This window comes from Lissotriton helveticus, chromosome 3_1, assembly GCF_964261635.1.
Source record: "Lissotriton helveticus chromosome 3_1, aLisHel1.1, whole genome shotgun sequence".
Classification (NCBI taxonomy): Eukaryota; Metazoa; Chordata; class Amphibia; order Caudata; family Salamandridae; genus Lissotriton; species Lissotriton helveticus.
The window spans coordinates 1,944,011,189-1,944,034,921 of record NC_136061.1 but is presented as its reverse complement, the minus strand read 5'-3'; the positions used below and the strand labels follow the sequence as shown (position 1 = coordinate 1,944,034,921).

General features: G+C 43.3%; 1 protein-coding gene across 5 annotated transcripts in view; it reads left to right on the top strand.

Moving 5' to 3' along the window:
• Positions 1 to 23,733, top strand: part of DENND4A (DENN domain containing 4A) — a 587,116-nt gene that overhangs the window by 240,836 nt on the left and 322,547 nt on the right. For all 5 annotated transcript variants that reach the window (XM_078683021.1, XM_078683023.1, XM_078683019.1 and 2 more), the window contains 2 exons: positions 4,896 to 5,228; positions 20,520 to 20,769. In XM_078683021.1, the coding sequence (XP_078539147.1) occupies positions 4,918 to 5,228; positions 20,520 to 20,769 (561 nt within the window). In that variant the 5' untranslated portion in view covers positions 4,896 to 4,917. The remainder of the gene's footprint in view (positions 1 to 4,895; positions 5,229 to 20,519; positions 20,770 to 23,733) is intronic.

Below are 23,733 nucleotides of genomic sequence, written 5' to 3'. Positions count from 1 at the left end.
GCGATATCGGGATAAACTATGTCACAGGTGCTCTTTGAACAGTTCTAAGCATTACTGCATCTGGAACAATATTAATCAGAGCAGCTGTGTGTGAATCTCTGATGACTATACTGTTATAATCCTAGAAACGGGTGCTGGTACAGTTACAGTAGAAGCAGTAAAACCTGATGGTATCTCTGTAGGAACATTCTAGATTCATGCCGGCACAATATTTAAGATAACAGGTTGTACAATATGCTGTGCCATCTGTAATGGTCTTTTGGTCTGAATCATACTCCGCTCAACAGGGGCTGTAGCCACTGTCACATTTGATTCCAAAGCACCCTCAATATTTGTTACAGGGGCCACATAAGTGGTGAACACGTGGCTAATAATGCTTCCAAACTTTCATCCTCTGAATCTCTGTTGGTATCTGATTTTTTGGGAGGTTTTTCATCTTCTTTCCTCTGTGTTTTATTCTTTTTCAGCTTCTTAGTTTGTCAGTAGTAATAGCGGGATACAATTTAGTTCCCTCGACTATGCCTTTCCTCCACCTCTGTTGTTCCTTATCCCTCAGAGCATCTGCATAATTACGCACTACTCTCTGAGTTCTATTCTGGTGCTTCGCTCTTTCCTCATCATGTGCTGCTTTCTCCCAAGCACTTAATGCTTTGTATTGTGTGGGTCTAGGAGGTGGCGTCATCTCATACAGCTTTTCTCTCAGTCTCCCAATAATTCTCAATTCAAATGTGCCATATCTTTGGAAACTCAAGGGACCCTCAGTTTCAGTATATTGCACCATTGACGAAGCCACAAACGTGTGCAACCCCATTTTCGTTGTCCTATAATGTGCTGGTGTCCCCTCAGATGTCACTCTTCACCTTTCCGTTCTGGAATTGTTACATCACCTCTTGAAAGACTTTTAAAACCTTTAAAACATTTCATGTTTTCAGATTATTCAACAGCTAGCAAGCAATGTAATTCAAAATCTTCAATTGTTTTGATTCTGTACATGTCACATCTCTTTTATCTAATCCTGTTGCTGCTTTTAATAATTGAAGACTTGTTAACCAATCTCCGTGCGGCACTTACACAACAATTGACCGGTCACAGTGCGGCACTCTGTGTCATCAACCAATGACAGTGCAACAATACACCAACCAATCGCAGCATGGAACACTATGACGTGTGAACTCTCTTCTTGTAGCAGTTCACAATCAAAATATGAAGGTTTTTATGCCCTCTGACTTTTACACAAAGAAGATTTTTCACACACGCAAATAAAATCTTAACCAGTGGGAAATCACTCTAACCATTGTAGCTTCACCTTTGCACAATTAGGTTCTACAAACAACAGTCAATATAAGTACATTCACAACAGTTTGTTATAATCCCTATCTCAATTTTGAAGTTGCTGGTGCATCACGACCTACACCACAAATCTTTAGCAGACAAGAAAACCAAACACGATATTCTACACTTATCTCAATATGCCGGGATCTTAGACTTCTTCTGAGTCCGATATTCTCTTCAACTTCTTCACAATAAGCATAAAAACATGACCAATTCATTCAACATGCATACTCCCAATAGCTTACAAACAAAGTGCATCAATAAACAATTCACGACGCATAACCCTGTTGATACTCACACCTTCAGTGCACCGAACACTTTCGAAATCGCACCTTGGCAGTCTTCAAATTCGGGGTTTGTGGCTATAGGATTCGGACATTGCTCTAAGGGTAATTATTTCATAGCTCCTCTTCTCATAAAGTAAATCATCCTACTGTTAACAAGTAAATATGGTTGCCTACTACAATTTTTGCATTTTAAAGCATTTTACTTTTCATTTAAGCTTGCATGTTAATTCTGCACATTTATTGTAAACTAGCAGCCCGTCCCAACCTTGTCCGGGAGCAATCAGGCTTCAGGGCCCCCGCCCGAACCCCCGTCCCCGACATTGTCCGTGGGTCCCCCGGAGCCTTACCTCATCCGCCGCACCTCCCCGTGCTCCTGAGTTCACCGTACCGCCGCTCCTCGCCGCTCCTCCCCGCCTGTCTCCCGCGTCTTCGCTCCGCTCCTCTCCGCTCCTCCCCGCCTGTCCGCCGCTCCTCTCCGCTCCTCCCAGCCTGTCCGCAGCTCCTCACCGCTCCTCCCCGCGCTCATGTCCGCCGCTCCTCCCCGCGCTCATGTCCGCCGCTCCTCCTCGCGCTCCTGGACGCCGCTCCTCCCCGCGCTCCTGATGTCAGCACGCACGTCGCGGCCGGCGCTACTTCCATGGGACTACTTTTTTTTTATCGTAAATTTTTTAAATAACTTATATTTTTTAAATTTATATAGCCTATGTCCATCTGCACTCCCTGACAATTACAACGATGTATCGGGTGTGTGGATTGGCGCTGTGGTTCCCGAGTTTACCCGCCTCAAAGGTTCAAAGTTCTTCCTTTATAATAGTAGTATAGATAGATGACATTTTCTTTTCGATATTAAAACGCCTCCACACATCCATCTGACATGAAATGGCATTTAGCCACAGAGCATTATGGGTGAACGCTCGGAGTACGGGGCAGTTCAAGAGGCAATCTGGAAATAATTAAAGGGGAACAAGAAAGTGAGGATGAGTGTTAAAGCACATGCAGGCCAGGGCTGATGAGCTTTCCCTCCACGTGGCAGCTACTGCTTCTGGAACTCATTCCTTACACACACATTCTGAAAATAACTGAGATCTGATCTGTTGAAACTGATCTGCAGCTCAGTCGTAACTCATGAAGTGCCTTTACTTCCTTAAATTCAACTCACTCCTCTCCTGGGATGACAGCCCTCACAGACCCGGCGATTCCCCCATACTCATCAGCACAAGTGCGTGTACAATTGTGCTGTCAAAATAAGTGAATATTGTACGCCACGATGGAGGAGTTTCTGCGGTGCCGGTGTTCTTTTCTGTGCGTATCGTTGTAACCTGAGCCTGAAGGCATTTTGTCCATTGATTTTACTTCAAGTGCGCACTTGGACCCCGAAAGAGGTTCGCTGACAGTCTGTGGAGAGATCCATGTACGTGTTAATTGCGCTGTGTTTTTTTTTTTTTAACCAAATGAGTCACGAATAGAAAACCTTTGTGCTGCACTGGGCAGAACGTGAAGACGCTGCCGGTCACGACTGACTGGCGCCGGCAGGGCTGAGTTTGACGTTCCGGAACTGGAAGAAAAGTGGAAGGATGCAGTTAGAGTTCAGAGGCACTACCAGAGATGTAGGCTTGAGGGTGTGTGGCGTAACGGCCAGACCCGCCGACCTTGGTGTTAGGGAATCAGGTCCGAGTCTGGGCGTTGGATCAACATCCTGTGATTGTGGGAAAACCACGTAATCTCCCCATGGCTATCAAAGTGCATGTGCTCATGTAAAACTCTCCAATACCTTCGGGTCGAATTGGCGCTATATAAAACAAAAAAAACAAAACAAAAAAAAGCTGAGTTTGGTACCATAGTGCTGGCGCCGCAGGGAGTGCTACTGGTCGCTATGGAGTTGCTTTAGAAAGACGGAGTGTGGGCCAGTAATGGTAGAGCCAGGGTGCTGCGCAAAGCATTGACGTGCCATGGCTGAGCTGGGTATGGATTCCTATGGTGCAGTATTGGGGGTATGGAGGTGCTACCGGCTCTGCGGAGGGGCAATAGTCGGAGCTGCCAGCAGGGAGTGAACTCTGCCCCTTTTATCAGGGGGAGGTAACGATAAATCTTACGTCTGTGCACCCTGCAATGAACCAGCCATCTGTGCACTGGTCAGGACTGGGAAAATAATGACTGGTATTTTATATAGTGCTTGATAACACAACTAGCACTATATATCATTTAAGTATTTCTAATAATGGTGGTAGTTGTATTGACCCCTGAATGAGGGAATCCGAGTCCACCCTACTGGTATTCACCCGGTTGCACAGAGCTATCATGAGTGAATGACTCGCTCGCTAAGCTGTTTTACTAGCGCTTTAGCAGAATCATGTTATTCCTACCTCACAATGAGCGCTGCCAAGCAGGCACGAGGTGTATTGACAAAACCGGGATTACCTTTTATTGCAAGATCTGACCTTTAGACTCGGAAGAAATCCACGATAACCAGTGTCTTAAAACTACGGGAAAGCCCCCGGAATTACTAGCTGTAGCTAAGTAAGTTATCAAGACGATATATTACATAAGCGTAGTAAATAAAGCTGTAACAAAGAAAATAATAAAGTAAACTTTTTTGAGCTCATGTAGTGTGCTATTAAGAAAGGGTTTCTCACGTTAAAAATCGGAGCATGGAGGAACCATAACTATGTAATATGGCAAGTTTAATAAAGATGGGGATGCCTGGGTGTGTGTATCCAAATGACAAACAATTATGTTTTTAAACATAAGCTTACTTCGTCCGTGCTTTGCTGAAACCTATTCTTGCTAGCCCCCTATAATTTCGAAGTGGTAGTCGCCCTATTTTTCAACGATTTTCGTAAACATTGTGTCATGCCAGTGCAAATGTTTGCAGCTGAAGCTCAGAGATCAAACACTGGCGACCCCGCAGTAGTGTTGGGCAGCACTTAGTTGTACCAAAGTCCCTTCTGGGTGAAGTCCCTGACAGAGTGATGTGCCGAGTGCTTGACTTCAAAGAGGAAGAGCCACGTGACCTGGCCAGCAGCCCAGAGAGTCGAGCCCTGGGATTGGTGCCAGCACCAACAGCAGTGAAACCCAAGATAAAGCAAATAGGGAGCACTCTAGCAAATCATGAACACACTGAATTTGAGTAATTCTGGTAATGAGCTTTGCACTCGTTCCGAGGAAGTAGCTTCCTTTTTCCATGCCAATGGTAGATCATAATTATGACATTTTCTTCATATATGCGTTTGCTTCTTGATTGTGTGTCCATGCCAATAACTTTCTGTTCATCCACAGGTCTGCCATTCTGTGATGGAAGATGATGGAAGACAAGGGACCACGTGTTGCTGACTACTTTGTGGTGGCCGGGCTGACGGATGTGTCCAAACCTCTAGAGGAGGAGATCCACTTTAACGATGCGTGCCACAAAATAGCAAAACCCAAGGAGCCAATCACAGATGTGACCGTCATCATTAAATCTCTTGGGGAAGAGGTCCCCCAGGGGTATGAGTGCATAGACCTTACTCCCACTGGGCTGTCCGCAGACCTCAATAATGGGAGTCTTATGGGGCCACAGATCTACTTGTGCTACCGGCGGGGCCGGGACAAGCCATCACTCACAGATCTGGGGTAAGTCCTTTTTAATCAATCTTTTTTTTGTATCACAGTCAACTATAAGCTTGAATTTCAGTAGCGCACATGGTATCTCTGTTCCAAAAAAGTGTAAGATTTTGAAAGTTGAGCACTGGGAGGTGGGGGATTGGTATAACAACGTAACCTACAGTGCAGTATAGCATCACTTCTAACGGGAACAGCTGCTGCAGCAGTTCACTTGTTTAAAAAAAATCTCAAAAAAGTTATAGCTTATCATTCAAATTCACATGGTTCGTGAACATCTGCCAAAGAGTTATGTTCAAGGCTTGTTCACAAACTATCCTCCTACCCATTAAGCCTCAGTCCAGTCCACTGGTCATTGAAATGACCCAGCAGCCTGCCCCAGGCCAAAGTGACTGTTGCTTTTGCTACGACCAACCAAAGAACTGAAGCACCACTAGGCCTCATTAGGATGTCGGTCGGAGTTTCCTCCTCCTGGCACGGACTCAGAATCTGGACTGACTGACTCGCTGTCAGCGGTTTCTCCCATCCGATTACGATGCGAATGAACACGGTTCGGTTGATTCCCATTGACTTCTATCTAAGCCTGTATTTCGCCCAACAACACAGGCTCCTATGGGGAAAGAGGGTGGAAAACTCTGCACCCTGTCGCAGGCACCCCATGGTGCCTGCCATACAATGTAGGGTTTTACAGGGGTGTCCCTTAGGTACCCCCTCGGCACCCACCCGGAGGCCGCAGGATGAAGGGTGCAAAAAGAACAATTGATGGACAGAATGCAGAACAATGTCATACATTCACCCCAGTACAGAGATCTGGACCTAAATCCATAGTTTTTTTGCTCACCATGCCATTCCAATTTGGACCCAGCCATATGCAAATCAGTCTTGAGCCTGCGCCCAATGGGAACAGTCCAGCCCGAACTACCAGGCCCGCTCCTCCCTGGACTGGAAACAAGCATCCTAGGACCGGTTTCGGTCTTTCAGCCCTCATCAGCCAGGATAGCTTGACTCCAGTGGCATGGAGAGCACGGACCCACATCTGGGCATACCTGTCCCACTCAGCGTGACAGCCCTAAAAGTCACTTTCCGACAGCCTATTCGTGTCGGACAGACTGACTCGGAAAGGCTGCAGGCTTCGTAATTGCTCAGTCGGAAACGCAGTCCGTTGAGCTGTACGATGCGGGTCCGACCGACACAAATTTTCCGAGAGCCGGTCAGAACCGATTCGGAAAGACTGTGCAGTTTACGAACCAACCGCGAACATCGTAATCGGTTGGTCGGATTGTAAACCGACTGAAATCGGTCTGTTTACAGGGTTCTGACAAGGTCTAGGAGATTCTAACTATCTGGAGGAGGCTTTCCGCCCAACATCATAATTGGCCCCTAAATAGGGAAGTTCAAAATTGACCCTGGATTTCTGCTGTTGTCAAGAACTGGTGCCACAGCGGAAGCCTGCCTAAGTTAGGGCCCTGAAAATTGTCCTGCGCTTAGCTATCACTTTGGTGAACAAGGCCCGGAGAAGTATGTGCTGTATGAGTGGGAACACCTCCATGCCAGGAATACAGCCTAGACAGCCGGCGAGTGCATACACCTTACTGCAGCAACAAAAAGAAACTGATGAATGGAATGTCCGAATTAACCTTGGCCACTGGAAATCATTCAGGGCCCACTCCCAGGCAATCGTTTTTCACCCACTATGCTACTGTAGACCGAGACCGTTCAATATGCAAATCAGCCATGACCATGCTTCAGTAGCAACTGCGCTAGAGCTGCTCCACTTTAGAAGGACCTACTTGGGTCTCGTCAGTGAGGTATAGCTTGAGACCTTTGGAACAGTGAGCATAGCACCCACGTCTGGGCAAACTCCTTGCACTTAGGGTGTCTACTGAAACAATAACAAAGTGATGGATTACATTCTAGAATTGACCTCCACCACCGGCAATTCCTCAGAGCACCTCAGTCTTTCAATTCTGGGCCACTATGCCACTCCAGGTAGAGACTGCTCATATGCAAAGCAGTCTTGACTCTGTTCAATAGGAACAGCGTGAACTGCCAGACCAGGTCTTTTCCAGAAGGAAACAAGCAGCTCCCGAATGGTTTCAACTTACGTAGGTTTCATCAGTGAGCTACAGCTTGAGTGCTTTGGCACAGTGAAGACTAAACACACAGCTTTGCATACCAGTAGCACTTACAGCTAACTGCAATGCCTAGCTGCATCTGAGGACAAGAAAGGCTTCAAAGCATGCAAGTAAAACTTCCACACTCGCAGAGACTGTCTGAACTTAAAAACCACCTCAAAGACTTCAAACTGAGTTACCTAATACAAGAGAACTTTGAGCAATGTGCAGCTAAACCTAAACCCTAACGACTCCCTACTTTATGGAACAGTAGTAGCTAAAACCCTGACCTCTGAGGGAGGGAAGATGGTTAAATGCGAAAGGAGGAGGTGAAGTACCCTCTTGTTTAATGAAATGTATATTTAATAAAAAGAAGTCTACTTGAGAAACTTATTCCAAATGGTATCTTTCCAGATACGTTAATGATCACTAAGGGAAAAGATAACGTTTCTTGAAATAAACCTCACCCAACAAAAGGCCCCTGGTGGCATGCTTCATCATCGGGGTCTTCCCGCCCTGCTGCGGGACGGTCGTGCTACGACCGACTGAGACGAGCACTGTGGGAGCACATATTTTTGGAGGTGGGTGCTCTATTGCTAGAGTAGGCGTAGAAAGGGTCAGGTAGCTTTCCATGCTCTAAGATAGCTCATCGAAAGCATGCAGTATGTTTTTTGTTTTTTTCTTAATTTAAACAAAAAGTTGACATGAGGTAAGATGAGAATGGTTTTTATGTGGTGTTCTACCTTCTTGTTGTCTGCACTGCACCATAAAAGCTCTACTTCTCTGTGGAGGTGCACAGTGGGGAACAATGTGTGCTGGATTTGCCTCTACCTTTGCTCAAGTATTGGTATTATTCTCTTGGTCCCTAAATTACTGAACCATTCATTCTATGATTGTTTTCCTGATTTAATTGTTTTAAGGCTCTGGATACCTGGAGTTACATGTAATCTATAGCACATGTGTCAAGTAGGCTATAGACCAGTTTATCCAAGTTCCAGAAACCCTTTTCTAGTGTGAAGAAATGCTAAATTTCAACGTACTTGACATTTTTCAACTTTATGGTTACATTTCTTCTTAAAAAACCAAGGGTATTTATGGTGTGAACATCAGAGACTGCAATAGCACTGTAGTTAGAAAAGGGTATCCAAACATTGCCCACAGTCAGGGAAGGATGTCAGAATTGCCTTCCTTGGATTGGAGATCAAGAAAATGTGCTGTGGACGTTTTCCACACCGGCCAACAAGTAGGTAAAGTCTTGAACATTTTGGTAACCTCGGCATCACATGGGTCTGATGTTATGTAATTACCTATTGTTGCTTTGAAAATCACAGAAGATGGAGATCACCTGCTTGGTTGAGGAATAGCATTGATTTGATGGCAAAATTAGAAAGGCTGATCCACGGGTTCCAGAAACCGAGTATTGAAGGCAACTGCATCCCGAAAAAGGCTCACCCAATTAACATCCTCCGTGTCAAACCAAACATGCAGTTCTAATCAGCATAAGAACCTAACTGGAATGATGGAAATGCCTGCTAAGGAAAAGTGTAGATGCCCCAGTTTTTGGTACTACTGTCTTTCTACCCAGCGATGCCTAAAAGCATAAAACCAACACAAATGGATCAGCCAAATACAGGGAAATCTAATAGTGCAGGCTTAAGACATTCTCATAGGATGATTTGTTCTGAGAAAAAGCAAAGTGAGGTTGTCAAGTCTCTGATTAAAGAAAATTAGGTCCTTGGTGAATGATGACAGAAATCTTATAATTACAGATATGTCCTAAACTGATAAAAAGGGAACATCAGGAGGTTCTCAGGAGCAATATTTTGTCATGGTTCATAGGGGACGGGGCCACATATACCTCTGGGAAGAGGACTTAAAAACCCCCAGCATGATAACTGTAGCAGACTGGGACCTTTCCACAGAATGTATTGTGACTGGGCATGAAAGCAGTAACTTATCTAGTTTCCTAAGAAGGAGCACAGACCACTAACAACATATCACACACAAGCTTGCTTGTGTGACTTTGGATACTTTATCAAGCAAACTTCACCTCACAGTGATCGAGGCAGACAATTAGATGGTCTGTCTTTCTTTTATGGAACCCCTATCCAGGTGCAAAATTGACTCCATTTAATTGTAGTCTGATTCCTGTAAATTCTAATTTTGTCCTACTGCAATTGTTGTTCAAATGATTTGTTCTGTGTTGGCCATGACTTCCATACCCTTAGGTTCACCTTCTGCCAGCTGTTGAAGACCTATTAAGTATAATCCCAATACTTAGATAGGGCTTTGTTTTCAAACGCTTTCCTTTCTCTTCTTTTGCCCCCCGAATCCCCATCCGAAGCATAGCTTCTTTACCATCGTTTTGATTGGGTTAACTTGTATCCTTCCACTGCTCACGTCAGGGAACTACTCTTTTCTTTTTCCATACTCTGTAGGAGTGCATTTGTTTTCTTGTTCTCTTTCCAAATCCAGCAATCCCCTCACATCCCTGCCCCTTTGTGCTCTTGGTGCTGCTCTTCACCCATCCTATGCCATCTGTAAAAGCACAGCAGCAAGAATCTTTTTGTTCGGTTTAAATAAAGAGCAAACTTCATTGGGTTGGTTTTCTTATATCTCCAGTCTTCACCGTGTTGCATGAGCCTAGGTTTTGGCACACAAAAAAAAGCATTTATGGTTCTAGGGAAGGGACAATCTGTTGCTCTTACTTAGGCAGCATTTAAGGCAGATGGTTAACTTTGAGTGACTGGAGAGGAGATCTCCCCTCTCTCTTTGCAGCCAATTAATCTGCTCCCTGGGCTGCTTCAAAGCATCAAATTGCAGAGCATTTGTTGCCGTTCGAAGTTGTATGGAAAATACATGGCAAGTGTAAGATATTGGGGTTTTAATTTTTCTTTATTTTATTTTTAGAGTTTTCTATAGCGCGGACCTGTAGGGTATCAGAGCGCTTTACAATGAGAGCACAGAACGAATTAAACAGTTAGCAAAGTATAGCATTCAAAGAATCAACAAGTTTTGATAACGTTGGGAGGGTCGTAGGCGTGAGGATTGTTCTGAGCAATAGGAATAGGGCATATAAGCGAAGGTGTCCTTAATGGGAGAGAGGAGGCAAGTTTGAGGATGGAGAACTGGAATGGTACAAGAGAGAGTTTTTCGGGAGGAATTTGAACATCAGGAATGATTTTGCTTCCCTTTTGAACAGTGGGGTGAAGGAGATTTTTCTGATGTATGGAGGAAGCGAGTTCCATGTTCTTGGTGCTGCTCCGGAAAATGCTCTGTCAGAGGTTTTCTTCTTGCTGAACCACGTGGGTTTCAGGAGTAGATTATCGGCGCTCTTAGATTTTCTTATTCCTCCAGATAAGGTACGTTTTTGGGATAGGCACTGGGGGGGTACTGTGGTGTAGCGCTTTGTGAGTGATGCATGCCATTTTAGGTGGATTTGAGCTTCATAAGGAAGGTGAGTGCTTTTAGGTGTGGCGATATATGGTCAAATTGCCTAGATCCTCTTAGGAGGCTTGCTGCGGCGTTGAGACTGGCTCGTAAAGGGGCAGTTGAGATTTTGGGAAGCCCCGAGAGGGTGGTGCATCCGTACTCCAGCCTTGAGATGACTAAGGACTGAACTGCAGTTTTGAGGTCCGGGTTCTCGATGAAAGGTTTAATTTTTCTAAGATAGCTGAGGTGAAAGTGTGCGTTTTTAGCTAATAGGTTGATGTGTGTTTGCATGTTCAGGTTCTTATCTAGTGTAATTCCAAGTGATTTGGTGGAGTCCACCAGAGTTGGCGTGCAATTCATAGCAGTGATCAACTTGGCCCATTCCTTTGTCTCCAAGGAGTTATTAGGGGGGAGATTAGAAGAAATTCAGTTTTTTTGCGAGTTTAGCTTGAGGAAGTTTGTCGTTAACCAGTGGACGGTCTTTTCGAGTGCTAGATTCATTGTCTTAATGTCTTCAATGGAGGAGATCTTGATGTAAAGTTGTTTCGTCCGCGTACATGTGGTACACGATGTTCGCCTCCTGTAGTAGTTCGGTTAGTGGTACGTCATAAAGGTTGAACAGGGTGGGAGATAGGGTAGAGCCTTGTGGTACTCGTAGAAGGTTCGGAGAGGAGGGAGAAAGATTTTTGTTCACCATGAATGATTGCGTTCTGTTTTCGAGAAAGGATTTGAACCATTGAATTACTTTGCCAGATAAACCCATCCTAATTTCCAGTCTTCTTAGAATTTTGTTGTGATTGACTGCGTAGAAGGCTCAGGAGAGGTCGAGCAGGATAAGTAGGCAGGTTTCGTTGCGGTCAAGAGCTAGGAGGAAGTTGTCAACTATATGCAGAATGGCTGTTCCTGTGCTATGGCCGGATCTGAAACCCGATTGGTGGATGTTCAGAAGATTGAAGTCCATGATGTGTTGGTTCAGTTGTTGCTGAACACATTTTTCCAGGACCTTGGCTAGCATGGGAATGTTGGTTATGGGTCGGAACTTATTGGGGTCGGAAGTGTTAGCTGTCGATTTCTTTAGTATAGGGGTGACTTGGCCCGTTTTTAGGCAATCCGGGATGTGACCTTGTGCTAGCAAGGCGTTGATGAGTTTGGTCCAGAGAGGAGAGATGACTTGGTAGATGTGGGGAAGGCAATTTGAGGGGACTGGGTCATTGAAGTGGTTGTTGAGTTTGATGGTTGCTAAAGTTTTGGTAATGCCATTGAGATCGTAAAGTTTGAATGTGGACCAGTGAGAGTTATTTTTGGGCAAAGTTAACTCTGGTTATTCAGCGATTTCAGTTTGAACTATCTTTGTGGTGGCTGCTGTGTTAAGCTCAAGTTGGAGGGAGTACGTTTTTGCTGTGAAGAATGAAGAGAATTCTTCACTACTAAACTCAGATTTTGAAATCAGTTTCTTTGATCTATTCTTGGCATTGTCAAGTTCTAATCTAAAGAAGTCTTTTTTAGTTTATAGAATACTTTTGTTATCAGAGTTTCTAGCTTTCCGAAGTAGTTTAAGATGGAGGGGGGAGGGATGTTGTCTCCATTTCCATTCCAAAGATCTAACTTTGCGTCTTTCTTCATTCAGGGCTCCGTTAAACCATGGGTTTTTATCTTTGTCCAGAATTCTTTTGAGTTTTGGTGGAGCTGCTTTGTCAAAGACTTTGGTAATCTTGGAGTTGTAATGAGCGGTGAGGTCATTGACGTCTGACATGTTGTTGCGGGGATGAGAACTTTCTCACAGTGGGAGGCTAGGTTGTTCCAGTCAAGATTTTTCGTGTCTCTTATCTATTGTTAGGCTTTTTTTGCTGCGGGAGAGTTTTCTTGTTGGCGGAGGGAATTTGGAAGGTAGCACCCTTAGAGTGAGTGGGCTTTGAGATAGCTTGGATCAAGGAATGGTCTTCTAGGAAGGTTTTGAGGACGTTAACCTGCTTGTCTAGTGGGTTATCCCAATGGAGATTGAAGTCGCCAAGGAACACGATCAGGAAAGATCTCCTCTCTGATCTAAGACTTTATTCTAACCCCCACATCAAAAATGCCCCTTGCTCTAAAAAACAATGCTTCTTGGGCATCCTTCGAAACTTACACTGAAGACTCTATCGGCAAGATTCTAAGTACTCTTAAGCCCTCCAATCACCTATCTGACCCTCTACCCGCTAACGCGGTACATGACTTTATCCCATTGCTTCTCTCGCTTTGGACCAAAATCATTAACAGTTCTCTGCAACAAGGATGCATCCCGTACCCCCTCAAAATAGGACAGGTTTCTCCCATACTGAAGAAACCTTCAGCGAACCCCTCCGAGTTGTCTAATTACCGTCCTATCACCAATATTCCTACTCTGGCCAAACTCCTAGAAAAATGTGTACATCTCCAACTGACAAAACACATCGAGCACTTTCAACTCCTCAATTCACACCAATCAGGCTTCCGAGCAGGTCACAGCACGGAATCAGCTATGACACACATAATTGATGATGCACTGCAAATTCTTGATCGGAATGGCACCTGCCTCCTCATCCTTCTCGACCTTTCATCAGCATTAGATACTGTCAAACATGAGAACTTACTCGATTTGCTAAATCTCAGAATGGGTATCTCAGGGACAGTACTCAAATGGTTCACCTCTTTTCTACATAACCTGACTCAGAAATTCAAGATTAACAACAATATGTCTACCCCAGTTCCTGTAACTCTAGGTGTCCCTCAAGGATCCTCCCTTTCCCCTACCATGTTCAATCTAGTCTTGGAACCACTCATCGCACTGCTTCAAGCATCTAATGTACATTTTCACATGTACGCAGACGATACCCAGATCTACCTTAAAATTCACACCCTTGAAGACATCAAACTTCTCAACACAACGCTCAGAAACACACAGACTTGGCTAGCAGAGAATCATCTCAAACTTAACGCCCTAAAAACAGAATTCCTCTTAATAGCTCCTCCTTCCAAAGTCCCCATCACTCAATCCTGGCTTAAGCATCTCACTGCACTTAACGTCCAACCTACTATCGTGGATTCAGCAAAATCATTAGGCATTACCCTCGACTGCAATCTCAATATGCATCACCACATCAGCAATGCTACGAAAGGTGCTAATTTCCAAATCAACACATTAAGAAAGCTGAAACCTTTCCTCCCCGCAAATGACTTCAGAACTGCAGTCCAAGCCCTAGCAATCCCTCAAGTGGACTATGGAAGCGTTGCCCTCTGTGGCCTCCCCCTTTCGACTACCGCACCACTAAAAGCCTCTATCAATGCTGCAGCCAGACTTATCACTGGCTCATAAAAACGGTCACACATCTCTCCCGACCTCAGATCCCTAAACTGGCTACCATACGAAGCTAGAATACACCTGAAAATAGCGTGCATGACTCACAAGGCCATATACCACAACTCGCCCAGTTATCTCGCTCAGAAACTGACAATCTCGGGTGGCACAAGAGATACAAGAGCGCAAAGAACCTTCTTCTGAAACCCCAAAGATTCCACAAGATGAAGACATATACACGCTCCTTCTCTGGGATGCCCCCCAGGATATGGAATTCCCTTCCTCCAGAAATCAGACTTATCCCATCCACTGCTTCCTTCAAGAAAGAAGTAAAATCCCTACTCTTAGCTAAATTCACATGAATTTAGTCTAATATACCTTCGTTCTCATTATGTCTCCTCCAAAAACTTGGCAGAGTTGATCTCCCATACACCGCTGCAACCTTCACCTTGTTTCATCTGCTTAATTTGTTTTGCGCATCTATGCTGGATATATTTGCTGAACGTTGGCCCACCTTTACACCGTTGCTACCTCACCTGTTTTACTTTTGCCTAATTTGTTTGCTCATATTTGCTTGATATATTTTGTTTAGCTTTCATTCCTTTATTTCTGTACAGTTGCCCTCCTTTGTACTGTTGCCACCCCTCCTTGTTTACATTTGATCAATTTGTTTTTGTTCAACTTTGTTTTATATCTTGTTTAGCTTTTTATCTGTTTTTTATCCCATTTGTGTGTAAAGCGCTCTGATATCCGCAAGGATCTTGTTTGCGCTCTATAAAACTTTCAAAATAAATAAATAAATAAATAAATATCTCATTGGAATGAGGGGTAGAGTGTTCAGTGATGATATCCATAAGTTGGTCTGAGAATACTGCTTTCATACCTGGGGGATGGTAGTGGATATGAAGTTTGTGGGAATGGTTATCTGGCGATTTGACAGAGATCCCAAGCTATTCACAAGAGTCCAGGGAATCGGTGTGAAATTTCGAGATTGTGATATTTGATCGATGTATGCAGGCTAATCCTCTGCCCTTTTTGAGAGGTCGGTCAAGTCTAATAATGTTGTAGTCTGGAGGGAATGGAAGGTCTAGGCATTGCAAGGATGATTCATTGAGCCAAGTTTTCGTGAGGATGAATACCCACCTCAAATAATAACCACAACCCTTGTCAGTGCATGAACCCATAAAGTCACTAAATTAACCTCAGCTCAACGGCACAGAGCAGACAGGAGTGACACTGAGAAAGAATGTGTAAAGTATTTTGCAGTATTAAAACAGTAATAAAGTTGAAATGCAAAGCAATAAAAATCCCAGAATAAACTAGAAAAATGCAGTACAATCTAATAAAGAAAATGACACCAAAATGGCAAAAGTTCAACAAGTGGAACCGGATACTTGAGTTCTTAAAGTTTTAAGGCGAAATAGGCCGAGAAGCACACAGTGCTAGCGATAGTCAATGGTGGCAGTAGAACATGACCTATGCACAATTTGACACTAACCGCGAAGGAGCGCCGGACTGATACAGTAACCACGTTTGTACTGTTCAAATATCCACCTAAGGAGTACACTTTCAAAGCCCCAGGGCAATGGCTTTAACAGGAGTTCGGCCTTATGATTCTTGGAGTCTATTTCATTGCCCTGGGTACAGGTCTCCTAGGCTTTTCTCTGGGGTTGGTACTTCTGATCTTCTACAGGTCATTGAGTGTTCTGAAATGGGTGCCTGGAGATGTCACATTTATGTGTGGCCGAGCTTATGGGTGGGAGTGACCTCGGGATGCCCTAACAAATGGGGTAAATGTTTTCGGGATGGACCCAACCCAATTTGGGCATTTTCAAGATGGCGAAATTCTTCGTCCACACTAAATTTGGGCTCTAAGGGCTGAAGGTGTGTGATGGCAGTATACTATGTTAAATCTAGTGTTTCCCACATCTAACACTAAAATCCAATTTGAGGCAGGTTCTGGAACTGAAGTCTGGTGAAACAAATCCTGAGTTGTCAGCAGCCAAACAGTGGATACACAGTTATTATGTTGGCATCCTTTGAAGTGCATCCCAAGTATTGGATGCAAATATAGCAGGTCTGTCAAGCAGAGTTTGATACTGTACTATCAAAATGAGGCCTACTGTGATTGGAGCCTGTCTGGCTGGGGGGACAAAAGAAGGGCCCTTCTCAAGTGTTAGTTAACAGTTGCTTATCACAGTGGAGGCCTCTTTGAAGTGCACACCAAGTGTCAATTGTAAGAACTGAAATTTAAGCGGGATTTAACAATAAAACTTCAAAAGAAATGCAGCCCGACCTGCATATGCTTTTAGGCAAAGAGAGTGCATCTCTGCCCATTCAGGTCAGCCTATTGTTTTCTCCTGGGAGGCATTTGACACCAGTTCACACCTATTCAGATGCTAATTACTGGCTGGCAGCAGTGGGATAACAAATGCTAATGGCCCTCGAAAGATTTTTGGCAGGGAAAAAGTAACTTTCTAAAAATATTTCTTAAATATTTATTAAAAATCGGACTTCATTATTGAATTGGATTTTTAATCACGATACAAATCATTTTAAAATTATTTTTCCAGCTAGTCCCATTTCCAAGATACAGTATAGCTTTTGGGGCCTTTTCGCTGTAAGGATATGTGTACCATTAATCTTTTACATGCTATACTTTTAAATACCATGCACACTGCCTTATGGGCTATAGTGCCTACTTAGGGGTGACTTATTTAGGCCTGTCATAAGGGTTTATTTCCAAAGGTCGATTTGCATTTTAAAACTGCACTGCCAGGCTACAGAGGCAGACCTGTGGTCAGGTTTACTCGGTCACTGTAGTGGATGGTACAACCGGTTCTGCAATCCACTGGTGACATTTAATTTACAGGTGATGGGCACACTTTTTGTGCCAGAAACTAGGGACTTGTATGCAAGTTAAATATGCCAATTAGGGGTATGTCAATCATGTTCAATGGGGGTCACAGGCACCTTACCTCTGGTTAGCATGTGTAAAGTGTACTGATTTCTATAGCCAACAGACAGTTATGGCAAAAATCTTGGGGCACACAACGCAAAAGACGTTCATTTCTAACAGCAAGCATTTTCCTTTAAATTCTGAAAATTCCTTGGTCAGCTGTTATGCTGTTTTAAGTACCTGCAACTTGTCCTCTGTGTATGTGCAACAGCCTTTTTAAAAAAAAATATTTCCTGTGTGCAATTTTAAAAATAAGCCATGCTACTTCTAAAGAGTGAACATATTGAATTCCATGTCAGTTTCAAGATACCGTATCACACAGCTACTCCTCCAAAGACTCTAAGCTTGTGGCATCAGGCAAAGCGCTCTGAGATGGATGACATCGTTTCTTTCCGGACGGAGCTTTCAAGTGGCACAACAGACACACCTGTCGGAGAGTATTCCCTTGTCCCAGGGGGTCCCACAGGGTTCAATTTTGAGTCTCACCCTATTCTATCTTTATGTGGGACCACTAGCTGAATGAATGGACAACATAAGGTATCAATAGTTTCCTACACGGATGACACACAGCTAATTGTGCTGCTGTCTCAAAACAAGGATCAGGCAGCAATCCACTTCTCCACATGTTTAGAAGAGGTGGCAGACTGGATGCCGAACCACTTCCTTAAACTAAACTGGAGTGATACGGAGGTAATGGTTGTGGGCAAGGCACCAACATTATGGTCATCTGCGTGGGGGCCTGAGTCACTAAGCTAACTACCCACCCCAAAAGCAGAAGTAAAAAACCTTGGAATATGGTTTAATGCAGAATTGATATTCGACAGCCAGATTCGGAAGGTAGCAAGTAAATGCTATGGGGCCATGAAAATCCTGAGGAAGATCTTGGATCTTCTACCATCTAAGGCCAGGAAAACAATAGTACACGCAGTAATAACCTCCCAATTGGATTAAGGGAATGTTCTATATCTTGGGTCCACAAAAAAAAGACTGTCCAAACTACAGAGGGTACAAAACGCGACGGCTCGATTGGTGCTTAGTCTACCGAGAAGAGCTAACATGAAGACAGCCCTGATAGGACTGCACTGGCTGCCAGTGGAAAAGAGAGTCATGTTTAAGGCAATGTGCCATTGCCACCGTATTCTTACAAAGAACGGCCCGAAATACCTTCAACCACTGCTAAGCCAAAACACCCCAGGACCGAGTTTAAGATCCATGAGGAAAGCTCTGGTGACGGGGCCAAGAATATATAGAGCAAGAATGGGGGCTTACTCCTTCAGATACGTTGCAGCAGAGACATGGAACACCCTACCGATGGCCCTAAGAACAAAGCCATGTGAAAGTAGAATCCGCAAGCAACTAAAGACCTGGTTGTTTGCCAAAACGGAATAGTGGCTACACCAGAGAGTCTATGCTTCCTGGTAGGTAAGCAGATGATAGTAACACCTCTTCAGATCCGATGTCTCAGCGCGGGCACACACCGTCGGTGTAACCAAGCGCTCTACAAATAAATAAATAAATAAATACATTGAGCTGAGTGTTAGCTTTTTCTCCAGAATTTTCATTTTTTTTCTTTTACTTTCTTAAACAAGGTTTTACAAATAGAACTTCACATCTTGCCTCCAATCGGTTGGATTATATTATAGCCCAGCATAAATTTCCCGGTGGTACGTCAGCCCACTACCTCCACCCAGCTTCAACCCTGGTTTAGCTACTTGCCCTGACTAATCACCTTAGTCATACTCAATCGGGCGTGTACTAGAATTTGCAAGGGCTGCTGCCCTCCCTGGCCTACAAAACCATCTCTGATGTTTTTTTCGCAAGCCTTTTTGTCTCTCGCATAATTGCTTATGTCCTGATGATGATCCCTACATCTGCATAAGGGTTTGAAACATCATCGACCATAGTACCATGGCTCGAATTGTTATTATGTAATTGTTTATGTAAGCTTAGGCACTCAATTATAAATGTGACCTGACCATTGTGTTTTCATAGTAGTCACATGGAGAAATGTCTGAGCCTAGAAGTGTTTTCCCACCCTATTGATGGGGTATTTTAACGTAATAAATGTATTTGAATTTCCATTTGGACACTTAATGTAGACCTCATTGTATCTCTATCAATTTTTGTGTTACTTCGCAAGTAAGCGACCATTGTTACTTTAAAATGTCTTATACCCTCGGTATAATAATACCCTGGGATTTCCCTAGTCTTAATTTTACAAATAGCATTGGCAAAACCAGTAGCTTAGAACTCACATTATAAAAAGGCCAGACCTATTGGATTTACCATTGTTTCTTTTTCATGAATTTATGCACAACTGGCTGATGAGCCAAAATGATGAATAAACCTCAGCATTCAATCTGATGTGAGGACAGGCATGCTGAAATATAATTATTTCTCTAACCCCAACCAATTGAGTGATCTTTGCAGCTTTGGTCTCCTAGCTATAGAATAACTTCAGCATTTTGTGGTTTATGTAGCAGTTGTTAGGGAGACAACTCAGACTCCAGTTGCCATAATCTAATTGTGGAATTTCAGTGGCACCTATCACACTCCCTTCTGTGTCCTTCATGGATAAGGTATAACCCTCTCTATGGTCTGTGAAAATGAGTGCGATTCACGGTGATTGTGGTCAGGCAGCGTTATTGGAGAGCTTAATCAAGCCATTTCTCCAAATACCTTTATGTGGATAACTCCACAGATGTACCAAATAAAGGGGATAGTGGAGAAAACCAATATTACGTGTCCTACTCTTTCTTGATTTCAGATATGATGGCCTCTATTATAGGGGCATTTTACTGCAAGCAAATCCTCCTCGTCCATTTTTAATTCAAACTAGGCAGTTGGTAAAAGGCGCAAATGTTGATCTGATAGATACATGAATGGATCCATTTCAGGGAATTACCCACCACCATCATGACAACTGGAGGTGAGACTGTCAACCACGTTGAAGGCTGCAAATAGATAAATCTGAATCATCATGCATATGTTCCCTGTGTCCGTGGTGGTTTGGATATCGTCCCAAACACCAACAATGCATGTCTTCATTCCATGTTGAGCAGAAAGGAGCAGTTATAGAGAGCCCATCCTCTCTAGCAGTTTGTTTAGGAATAGTTAGGTTGGAAGTTACCAAACATAAAAGCTTATTCTCAGTTATGATTTACAACTTAAACTCTTTCATCGATGTAGCTGTTTCAAACCCCATTCAGGAATTTATTGCCATACGGTTTAACATTTTCAGCATTAGGGCACGGATGTTGTTGTACTTTGGGGATCTAGCACCATTAATAAAGCTATGAAATAGTGAGTCTTTGATGTTTTGTTACATTAGGCCATAGGTAAAAGTTACCAAGCAAAGTAAAACATGTATCTATTGTAAAACATTATGTGTAATTATTTCTCTACGCAGCAGACTCAGTCTGCTCTGGGTGTTCTCAGTGCAACTACACTAATGTCTTCATTGTTTGCTTATTTTTTATATGTAGGGTGCTGTACGAAGGCAAAGAGAGGTTAAAGCAGGGCTGTGAGATCATTCAAAGTACACCTTATGGCCGTTCAGCAAATATCAGTGGCAGCTCCTCTTCCCAGAGAGTATACATCACCTACCGACGAGCTTTAGAAACCATGATCCAGAACTCCCTAGCGGTCACTGATATCTGCATCATCATCCCAAGCAAAGGGGAAACTCCACCACACACCTTCTGCAGAGTGGGCAAGAATCTCAACAGTAGTATGGTAAGACGTGAGGTCCTTTGAGTTGCCTGCATGTTTGGTTTACATCATTGAGTATTTAGAAAGCAGTCCTATGAAAGGAATGTCATCATAAGCATATTGTTCAAACTCGACCTTTCTGACAGCCTACTAAATGTTTGAAAGCTTTTTCTGGTGAACTGGTCAAATTATTGAAAATATTAACAACATCTGTTCCTTGTGTTTGCATGTATATGGTATTTCTATAGTGCAAATCTAGCCAAAAGAAGTGGGTGTGATGATGTTCAGGCGCTAGAGTTGACTCAAAGAAGATGCTTAAATTACCGGGGCTATGGCTGGAGGGGTAAATGCATATCATTTACGTGATACAATGTACAGGTCTATTTGAAAAAAAATACAAATATTACTACTTGAGATAGAATTCATCTGTTGAAAACACGGAGATGAGTTATATGCCTTGACACCACTTGACCACTAACAGTAGTTAATCATTTATCCATTAACAAAACGCAATGTTTCCCAGGAATCCCATGGGAGAAATGGTCTAAAGTTAAGATTCCAAAACATTTGATGCACTCTCTCGGTTACCAGTCTCTCTCTCTGGCCATCAGATGAAAAACTCTTTCTGTGTATCCCCACCGCACTCTTCCATCATTAAGCTAAAATGATAAGCACTCTAAGTCTCCACTAACTTTACAGTGGGCATCCCCAGCTTGGTGCCAATTCCCTTCAAACTTAATACTGGATATAAAACGTACGATTGGGGTTTTTAAACTATATCAACATAGCTCAATGGCCTGTTCTTACAGACATATATAACCATCACTAACGTAGGTTGGGATAATGGTCACATCCATGACTCTTATAGAATCTAGACTGTACTTCACTTTAACTATTAGAATTCGATTCGCTATTGACAATGGAGGCAAGTACTATGTAATTTAAATTTTGCTCCCTACCAACCAAGCAATTGGGTCTAAAATATACATTCTTGAACGCAGACTTAACTGACCAATCCACCATATTGAGGATGCTCTCAACACTTGCATAACTCACCAGGACCTATTTAGAAATAATTTTGCATCGCAAACTTGAAAGTGATGAGCCTCTCTTTGAATGATCCACCTGATCAAAATAACTAGAATAGTAGAGCAGCAATTGAGCAAAATGTTTCTTGGATGAACATCCAATAATGGTTCATTTTATGTCACAGATGTGTCATGGTTGGCTTATATACATACAAACTGCAACCGTTCAACATTGTAGATGATTAGAAAAACGTGATTTGTGGTTGATAAAAAACACATAAATTAATAAATGACATAATAGACCTGAAATCCTCCTCACAGTGATTTGAAATAGATCTTCTGCAGCTCCCTCTGGAGACTTTAGAGACATGAAATACTTTTATGAAGGATTGGGGAATTCTAGGATACCTCCAATAGAAGTGGAAACTATGCATGCATTGTTCAAAATGAAGTCATCTTCAGAAACGTTACAACTTATTTTCTATTCTTAAGACCCGTCTTTGGGATTGTGACTATTTGGTAAAACATACAATGCATCTAGTGCATGTGCCTGAGTGGGGCAGAGCACCTCTTGATAATTTCCAGCAGATGTACATTTAATTTGGATTCAAACTGATGCCTCTAGCAAAGACCTTTCTGTCCATTAGCACTGTAAGCACCTGAGGATTTAAACTCCAGCCATTAGCACTGTAAGCACCTGATGATTTAACCTCCAGCCAACTGCATCTTTGGGCTCCTTGGACTTCTAGCTGGTTACTGCATTCACCTGACCTAGGAGCTACTTTACCTAATTTGAACTTTGTTAGTCCAGGCAGTCGTGAAATATCCTGGACAGTTCTGCTAACATCTTAAACCTCATCTCTCCCAGATGATTGGTATACTAGTACAGCAGTCTTATGACGTATGATTGTGGCTCAGTTCTCCTATATACATGATCGTAGCTGGAACATGGCACTGACTTGCTCACATGCTGCCTCCATGAAAACACAGTCTGACTAGATTGTGATTTGATGAAGTGCTGGCTCAGACTGCTGAGCATTGTCATTGCGTTGAGTATGGGCTATGCGTAGCAGTTCACAGCAGGTGGGTGATCGGCAATGCCCCCATTGATGAGCCAGCATGGTTTCTGACACAGGCCTGGCACTCGCCAGACATCTCTGCATCACTGAAAACCACACCAGGAACATGAGGGCACTTGAGGGCTCTTGCTGTGGTTGTTACCGAAGCCGAGGGGGGTTCTCATGCCTGATGACTTCACCTCCAACCAGATGGCAGGAGCGGGGAGGAGTGTGGGTCAAGTCACTGATGGGGGGGCAAAGTATTCCTGATGTTCACCAAGCCCCAAAGTTCTTGGCAAGACTTCCACTTTGACCGCTGCAAGATACTACAATCTTAAAATCTCCTAAGCACATCAAACTGCCTACCTGTATCACCAATAATGCTGTTGTCAGAAAATGCATAAGCCAGCGCAATATTTATAAGCACAGCCACACCTAGAAGACGACCTCTTCTTACAATGAGCTTTACTAAAGTCCTTGGTTATTCAGAGGCTGCCAACTTTATTGGGTCACCATTGTATTTTCCAGAAGAAAACAAAGTAGGATTCCCATTCTACGCCGGACCCATCATCATTTAGTAGATGCTAAAAACATATATTACTCAATGGACCATCCAGCACTTGGGATTATCCTCAGGCCAATCTATTTGCTACCCCTAGTACATGCTATGTCTGTGACTCTTCCCCCCTGGATGGACAAACGCTAGAACTCTCCTGGGAATCACTGTTGTCTCAGCTGGTCAGAGAATTTCTGAAATATTGTTCATCTCAAACCTTGTGATCAAAAGAGCACTTTAAAGATGTGCTAAATTAAGATTCCATACCTATCTTTGTAACTGGTCTTCAGTGAGCTACTTAATCATTATGTGATAATATTTCCTGTTTCAGTCTGAGGTCACAATC